The sequence below is a fragment of the Corylus avellana genome, chromosome ca5 (genome assembly GCF_901000735.1).
Source record: "Corylus avellana chromosome ca5, CavTom2PMs-1.0".
In the NCBI taxonomy this organism is placed as follows: domain Eukaryota; kingdom Viridiplantae; phylum Streptophyta; class Magnoliopsida; order Fagales; family Betulaceae; genus Corylus; species Corylus avellana.
The window spans coordinates 25232262-25240705 of NC_081545.1; the positions used below are offsets into that span (position 1 = coordinate 25232262).

The 8444-nt window shown below is 37.6% G+C and overlaps 2 protein-coding genes across 2 annotated transcripts; one reads left to right on the forward strand and one right to left on the reverse strand.

The window, feature by feature from the left end:
• LOC132183087 (uncharacterized) lies at positions 1-1129 on the forward strand. Its single transcript, XM_059596484.1, has 2 exons — positions 1-80; positions 181-1129. Exons 1-2 carry the CDS (start codon positions 24-26, stop codon positions 781-783), a joined length of 660 nt encoding a protein of 219 aa, XP_059452467.1. The 5' UTR covers positions 1-23; the 3' UTR covers positions 784-1129.
• Positions 1130-4154: 3025 nt separating this feature from the next.
• LOC132180861 (LRR receptor-like serine/threonine-protein kinase GSO1) lies at positions 4155-7785 on the reverse strand. Its single transcript, XM_059593838.1, has 4 exons — positions 7168-7785; positions 6241-6501; positions 5252-6124; positions 4155-4913 (listed from the first exon to the last, which is right to left on the reverse strand). The coding sequence occupies exons 1-4, from the start codon at positions 7589-7591 to the stop codon at positions 4432-4434; spliced, it is 2040 nt and encodes a 679-aa protein (XP_059449821.1). The 5' UTR covers positions 7592-7785; the 3' UTR covers positions 4155-4431.
• Positions 7786-8444: the final 659 nt, after the last annotated feature.

Sequence of the window (8444 nt, forward strand, 5' to 3'; positions counted from 1 at the left end):
TCAAAAGCTATCAAAAGAAAACTATGGCTTGCTGGTCTGCTGAGAATGCCACAAAAGCCTACCTCAAAACTCTGAAAATGGTGAGTGTTTCCCTCTATTTTACATGGATTTTAGATACCCATTTTCACGTTTGCTCTCAACTCTTAACTAATTACTTGGATCTTGATGATCTTATTGCAGGGGCAAAAGGCGAGAGAACCAGACGTAGCAGAGTTTATTTCAGCGCTCGCCGCCGGCAGCAATGCGCAGTTAATCGTCGTGGCATGTGCCGGAGCTGCGGACTCCACAACGCTGGCCTTAGCCGCCGCAGCTTACCAAACCGGCGGCCGTGTAGTTTGCATCCTTCGTGGGCTTGAAGAGCTGCGTCTGTCGGAGGAAGTTCTAGGCGCCGTCGATGCATCCAACGTTGAATTTGTTACGGGGGAAGCTCGAAAGCTGGTATTAACCCAATACAGGGAAGCGGATTTCGTGCTTATTGACTGTAATCTTGAGAATCACGAAGGAATTTTTAAGGCCGTGCAAGCGGTGAGGAAGCAAAGCGGCGTCGTTGTTGTCGGGTACAATGCGTTCTCCAAGGAGTCGTGGTGGTGCAGTGGGGGAAGAACCCAGTGGCTGCCGATCGGAGAAGGGTTGCTTGTGACTAGAATTGCTCGGACTGCCGAAATTGGCGGCTCCGGCTGTGGAATTGGGAAGAGTCACTGGGTTGTCAAGGTGGATAAGTTCACAGGAGAAGAGCATGTGTTCAGAGTCAGATTTCCTCAAGGAAAGCAGATTGAAGCTTAAGCAATTCTCTTTATTTGCTCCCTTTCCTTCCTCCGATTTCCCGATACCGGTCTCAACAATTCGCAACAATTCGGATAGAAAATGTGAGAGATCTCTTACAAGATTTACTTGTCTCAATAGATGGGTGGACGGTTCAAAACACGCTATAAATCTCTCTCATATTTACTTCTTAAATTTTTAATAATAACAGCAAAATTATTAGAGATTTCAATCCCCGTTTTTCCATCGGGAGCTGATGGAGCAAAAGGATTTGTAGTTCAATTATTATGCATTAGGAGCTGCTCTTTAAAAAGTCCCAATTGTAAATCGCAAATTATATACATGTAAACCTCTCATGCTCGTATTGTTTGAGTAATGCATCAATATTTCTTAGTTCTTGTTTTCTCTCTTCTTTTTTCCTCCTTTAAAACTGATTTGTGTGTATTATAGAACTCACTATATGAAAAATAATTTGACCCCTTCAAGCCCATTAGCCCATTATATGGCAAGCATCCAAGGAACCGTCACATTTCTCTCTCTCTCTCTCACTTTGTCTATTCAGTTCTCAATCTCAAATATCATATTAACTTAAGCATCGAAGGTTCTTCCGTTCTCTTGCGGCTGAGCAGACAGTTCTGACGATTTTTTTTTTTTGGTTTTGCCAAAGGTCCGTCCCCAATTGGGTGTCCAAGAATTTAACTTCAACGAGGCTATGAAAAATGGAATAGCTTTTAAGAATGAGACAGTAGCAATGTGGTTATGACAAAATCCATGGAGTAAAATGACGATTAGAATAATGTTACCCAGTTTAATTATGTTATTTTTTTTTTGAGAAACAGTTTAATTATGTTACAACTACCTATTGATCTGCAACATTTGAAGCTAAAAGTCTGCAATTAACGGAGAGATGGAGGCACTCAACAATCAAAACAAGCCCTAATTGCATTACAGCCTTGTTTAGATGCGTGAGCTCTCCCAACAGCCTGTACACGATGGGATCGGAGGGTACCTAAAGCACGTTGTTTTGCAATTTTCTAATTACAATTAGTACACCTTTGCCGGGTTGCTGCCTATAACTAACATGGGCTTGTTGGTTTGTCTTTGCAAAAGGTAAGCACATTATTTTAAAAAATAAAAATAAACTTAATACATTGCTTTTTTTAAAAAAATAAAAATAAAAAATAAAAAATCCACAATATTATGTAACAGTTAGACACGAGTAATGATATAAGGGGGATTAGAGTCTTTTTAGAGTTCTCTCAAATGTGATTTTTCTTTTGATTTTTTTGTTCAAACCTTTTTGCAGTGAAAATAGGTGCTAATTTTGTTATCCTAAGAGTAAGAGTTTAGAGATCAAATTTTCGGTCTACTTAAATTGAGCCATTATTAGATGATTCGTCAAGAAAAAAATCCTTAATTTACCCCAAACAAGCCCTAAAGGGGTGGAATAATTAAGGAGCACTTCGGATTGATACAGCAAAAGATACAAGCTCTCACTGCAAAAATAGATCGCATTCAGCAAGATGAAAGCACATAGGTGAATCTTATCAAGGAGATGACTATGCAAAAAGCCTTACAGGAAGAGTTCAAACTAGAAGAATTGTTGTGGAACCACAAATTTAGGAAATTGGGTTCTCTTCAGTTTATTTGAACAGGAGAGCATACAGTTCCTCGTAGTTGAAGGACTTTTTGCCTTTTCACTTTTTTGGAGATAAAAATGTCCATCAAATATACATCAATTTGGTGAGAAATGTTTGGTAAGTGAACAATAGTCAGCATTGTTCACTCACCTAAAGATTTTATAATTTTATGTTTTTCTCTTTCCTTTTCTCACACACACGACACACCTCACCTCTTCTTTAGGTGAATGGTAATTGGAGATGAAATTTGTCTTATTTATATTGAAAATATGTGACATTTTTTTAAAAAGAATATGACCATTAAGAAAAGACAAATTTTCAAAAATATGACCGCTATGATAAGACAAATATTAAAAAATATGACCGTTAGAAAAAACAAGCATTAAAAAATATTAAAATTTGTTGATTCTACTAGGGATGCTCAGAGCATCTCTAGCAGATGCTCTAAAAGACTGATAATAGCTATATTTAGCTATTATCAGCCCTTTTTTTTTTCTTTTTGTCTCTATCAGAGTAATTATTCTAAAAATTTATTACAGTGAACTTATTTTAATCATTTCTCTCTCCCTCTCCCTCTCCTTCTCCTTCTCCATTAACAAACAATAAAAATAATATTTAGAGAGTTGAATAGACAATATGTGAGTTTATATTGAAAAATTAGTAGTTAAAATAGAACAATGTTTATTTTGAGTTGCTACAATAGCCACTATTGCTGGAGATGCTCATTACAAGTATTTTTTACAAATTGATGTGATAATCCATAATTGATAAAATGATTAAACAAAAATCTAATTTGTTAATTTAATTAGTTAATGAATGACTTGTCAATCTTATACTCTTAATAATAATTTTTTTTTCTTTTTTTTTCTATACTTAATTATTTTACGAATTAAAGAATACCAATTGTGGTAAAATTTATAGTAGCTTAAACTTTTTCCAAAAAATAAACTAAATGTTTGGAATGAAACCACATGATAGGATTTTAAATTCATTAGGCACTGGATACTATTTCCTACATATGTTGGTTCATGGCTCATCACTGGAAGTTCTTTCAAAATTTCACAGCAATTTTAAAATCTGAAGGGCTTCAATCTTCCATGCAATGAAAATTTAATCAAAATCGAGGTAGTTTTCCCGATGCCAAAGACAATAAAGCAAAAATCTTGAAAGAGTCTAACAGGCAAGTTTTAGTTTTACAATTCCATGTATTTCGAGACATCGTGTTCTCTGCTGGATTTTAATATTGCTGGAAGTCAAAGAAATTTCTACAATAATATTACCAGAGTCCTAGGTCCTAGGTTCTAGGTTCTGTTTGTTAAAACCACAATCCTAGGGTTCTGCTTGTTAAAACTATTTGTTTTGTTTTGTCTTTTTTTTTTCTTTTTCTTTTTTTTCTAATTTCAAAACAAAAAATTTGAAAAAAAAAACACTAATATATTCCTCAAAACATTTATTAGAACAACAAATAAAACTTACATTTATGTCACATCACCCAAACCCGAATCAACTTTGGCAAAAACCAACTAATTTTGGTCTATTTGGGTCAAAGTAATGCTATTTAATAAATTTCTATATGATTATCATACAGTTGAAATAATATGACAGTAAAAATCAGTTCTCGATTATTTTTTGTTTACACGTGTTGATCTAAAAACTGATTTTCTACGTCAAATTGTAGTATTATCATATAACCATCTACTAAATAACATTATACTTTCGAAAGAAAAAAATATATATATAGAGCTAATCGTATGTCTAAAAGCATTGGTAAATAGAGGGAACTTTACCAACAATATGCATTCCATATAAATACATGTGACTACAAACAAAATGCCCCATGACAAGCCCTTCTACCGGCCAGAAGGAATCAAGGTTCAATCACATTAACAACACTTGGTCCCCACCCCAGGAAAGGACACTACATTTCCAAAGGACCTAGTTTCATCATAAGTGAGCAGTTAGCAAGTGGTTTCTACCCCTACCATTTGAAAATTCTGCTACCAAGAAGAAAGTAGTAAGTCTGCCGAAATCAGAGACAACTGCTACAGTTACCTAATTCTTGAACAACAGCTTCCATGGACGGCCTCTCAGCTGGAGACTCGTGCGTGCAAAGCAAAGCGATTCTTGCAAGCTTAGTTGCTTCATATTCAAAGAACCTGCCATGAAGATTTGGATCAATGAAATCTTCAACTCTGCATGACTCGGCACTTAGACGCACCGAGCTAGTGACTTTCCGCTTTCCTGAGAGGACTTGGAAAACAAGCACCCCGAATGCATATACATCACTTTTCTCTGTGAATTTACCGGTACTGGTGTACTCAGGAGCTAGATAACCCATTGCAGCACTCGCCTTGAGCGCCGAGAAGACAACGTCATCGGTGAGAAGCTTGTGCAGACCAGAATCTGAGAGAAACGGGTTGAATCGTCGGTCGACGAGCACCTTCTCAGCTGAAATGTTTTGGTGAACAAGAGCTGGTTTGTTCACCTTGGAACTATGTAAATATGCTATACCTGCTTAGGAAAAAGAACACAGCTTAGTAGAAACAAATGAACAAACAAACAAAAAAAACCCTTCAAGAATCCATATCAAGACATAAGTGGCTAGCTCACTAGTGAAAATGAACATATGTTATGAAGAAAAGAAGATAAAGAAAATCAAAATGTGAATATGGAATAAATTATATTGTGGATGTATATATGCTGATAATATATAAAAATTTATAGGATATTATTTAGCCTCTGAGTGATATGGATAACAAAATACGACCTTTGATGTATTTGAACCATCAAACCTTAATTTTAACCAAAAGGGAGAAACTGAAACAACAAAACCAGAGTAAAAAGCTGACCTTTGGCAATGCCCTTCACAATAGAAACTCTAGTCGACCATTCAAGGACATGGCTATCACCATCCTTTGTGTCAAGATAGTGCAGCAAATTCCCATTAGGAACAAAATCATAGACGAGAAAGCACTCACCGCGGCCCCTTGAACAACAAAATCCTCTCAACCTCACCAAATTCTCATGCCTGTATGAGGCCAAAATGTATAATCCCTTCAAAAACTCGGCTTCCTCTGACTTGCAGCTACTTTTGCTGATGCTCTTAATAGCAACAACAGACCCGTCTCTTAAAATTCCTTTGTAAGTTGCAGAGAAGTTACTCTTACCCAACAAATTCACCTCAGAAAAGTACTGAGTAGCTGACTCCACCTCTTCCAAATTGAACCTGAAGCTCTGGAAGACTTCTTGCTCAAACCCACTGAAATTCCGCCCATCAGCTAAAGGGTCCCACCCACTGGAGTACTCAAGGCTAATGAGAGGAGAGCCATTCTTCCTGTAAACCCCCTTGGCCTGATCATTACTAAGACGACTAGCAGACATATCAAATGCCGTAGCCAGCTTCTGTTTCCGGCGGCGATAATGAGCGAACGTCAGAATTCCGATAGCTGATAATGCAATTGATACCACAACTACACCAACAGCAACAGAAGCCCGTGGGGATTTTGACAAATTCGAGCACCGGGTTTGATTGCAAGGTAACTGCACATCTGCTGTCTCAGGTATGTCTCTTGTCGGCTGATTGGTTGCACCGGGTCCAAAGGGTTCAGGGCGACCCGAATTGACATGACTCGAAGCATTGCAAGCTTTCAAAGATAAAAAGCCAACACCACATAAACCCAGGTTGTTTTCATATAAGAATCCTTCATTCAGTCTCTTCAAAGCTGCATAAACCACAGTGAAAACCAGATCAAATTGTTCTCTCTTTCCCAACAAATCTAAACGACATACAAAAGCCAAAAGAAAGAAAAAGTAATGTGAGTTATAATAGCAACTTTACCAGCAGGTACACTTCCTGAGAGAGTATTGTTTCGAAGGTCTAGAGCTTCTAGCAAAGGGGCGTCAGCCAACTTTGAGGGAACTGAACCAAAGAGGTGATTGAAGCTCAAATCTAGCCTCGATAAAGTTCCTAAATCCCCTAAACTTGCAGGGATTGCTCCAGTTAATTGGTTAGATTGCAGAGCAAGAACACTAAGCTTCTTCAGTGAACCCAGCTGTGTAGGTATGCTTCCGGTCAGCTGGTTATAACAAAGTTGCAATACTGTAGAGCAAATAAAAGCCAAGATAATTAGCAAAGTTTGAAATCACTTTTATTGCAAAATATATAAATTAATAGCAAGCAAGTTCGAAGCATTTTACAGAAAATCCACAACAGCTAGTAGCAGAAGCAAAGCTATCATTGAAAAAAATACAAGACACTTTATTCGTTCAGTTCTATCCTACCCTTAGCAGCTACCAAAATGTGCATACAAACCAAAAGTAAAATATAAAAAAATTGCTAACCGTCCCATATTTCCGAAGCACGGGGGGAAAAACGGAACAAAATAGATGTTCGAGTCTGTTCATGATGTTTTAGCCTTTTAGCGTACCAAAACAAAAGTTCCTACACCATTAAGCTACGTGGTCGTATTATTTTATTTATTTATGTAATCGCTTAAACATTTTTTTCCAGCATCCAACAGCAAGATTGACGCTTCTTTGTTTTCCTTCCTGTCTCATCAAAACTCGGTTCGAATCTTTGGAGACAACAGAAGGGGAAAAAAATCTACATCAGAACAGAGTGACGGAATAAAACACAAGACCAAGTTCAAACCTTTCTACGAAATCCAACAAGTAGACAATCAAAATATTCGCCAACTAATAATAATAATAATAAATCTAAAAAGGAAAAATACAGAAATACAAAAGCGAGAAGCCTAGCACTAACCTTGCAAACCAGCCATGTTTCCGATTTGAGGAGGAATCTCTCCAGAGAGATTATTGACATTCAGATACAAATCACTCAGCTCAATCAAATTAGCTATTTGCTTGGGTATCTCTCCGTACAGAGAGTTATAATGCAAGTAGAGCCCTGTCAAGTGCGTAAGGCCAGAGATGGCGGGAGAGAGGGTGCCTGAGAGCCCCTTTCCCTGCAACGAGATGTTGGCAACTTGACCTCTCTCATTGCAAGCCACGCCTTCGAAAGAACCGCCACATGGGTCGCCATTGATGGTCCACGAAGAGAGGTACTGGTTCCGTGGGTCCAAAGCTGCTTTCACTTCCATGAGTGCTCTAAGCTCTGGGTTTCCACAGACCCATGTTGGACTTGTGAGCAAAAATAGGAAAGAGAAAAGAAATGCAGGGAAACTCATTTCTGGTTTTGGCTCCAAGTAGCAGAAGAAGCTCAAATCTCTCTCTCTGATGCTTGCTCTGGTTTCTGGGTTTTCTTCCTGTTTCTCTCTCTCTCTCTCTCTGTGTTTCTCTCTACTGGTTTTGTGTGTTGGGACGAGAGAACATGTCCAGGAAGAGACAATGAAGCAGAGAAGTGGAGTAGTAAAAAACAAATGAAAAAAGAAAAGGTGAGGGATGGTTTAAAGAGATAGCCGTAGGATTAACTGACTTTTGTGAATACGTATGAGGATTGGCAGTGGCTCACTTGTATGTTAGTTTTTTTGTTGTCGACTGTCCAGGTGAATGGGATAGCGGTCTGGGATTGAGTGCTTTTTTTTTTGTAACATCTGGGATTGAGTGCTTACCACTTACGAACTTTTACATAAATTAGTTAATTACATTCCTTGTGTAATGGTAAACAAATTTTATTTATTTTATTTATTTTTTTGGGGAAAAGTATGCCTCAAAGCGCAAAGGCTCAAACGACCTTTTTTATTATTATTATTATTATCTTTTTTAATCAGTGTGGGAAAAAAGAACAAAAGTGGGTGGGCTCCAATAACGTAAATAATGCCGAAAATAAGAAGAACAAAAAAAAAAAAAAAAGGGTCCATAAATAACCTCAAGACCATAAACAACATAATCCTTAGTATGGACAGCATAAAGCGTCGAGGAGTACGAACCTTAAAAGGTTTTTCAATCCTTCTTAAACTCGTGAAAGGAGGTTGTTGAGGGTGAACACTATCGAAAACCAATTAGGATCTGTCAACAAGAAACGAACTCTAGTTGCAAAAGTCTAGATAACAAAGATAAACCAATAGGGCAAGGGCAAGG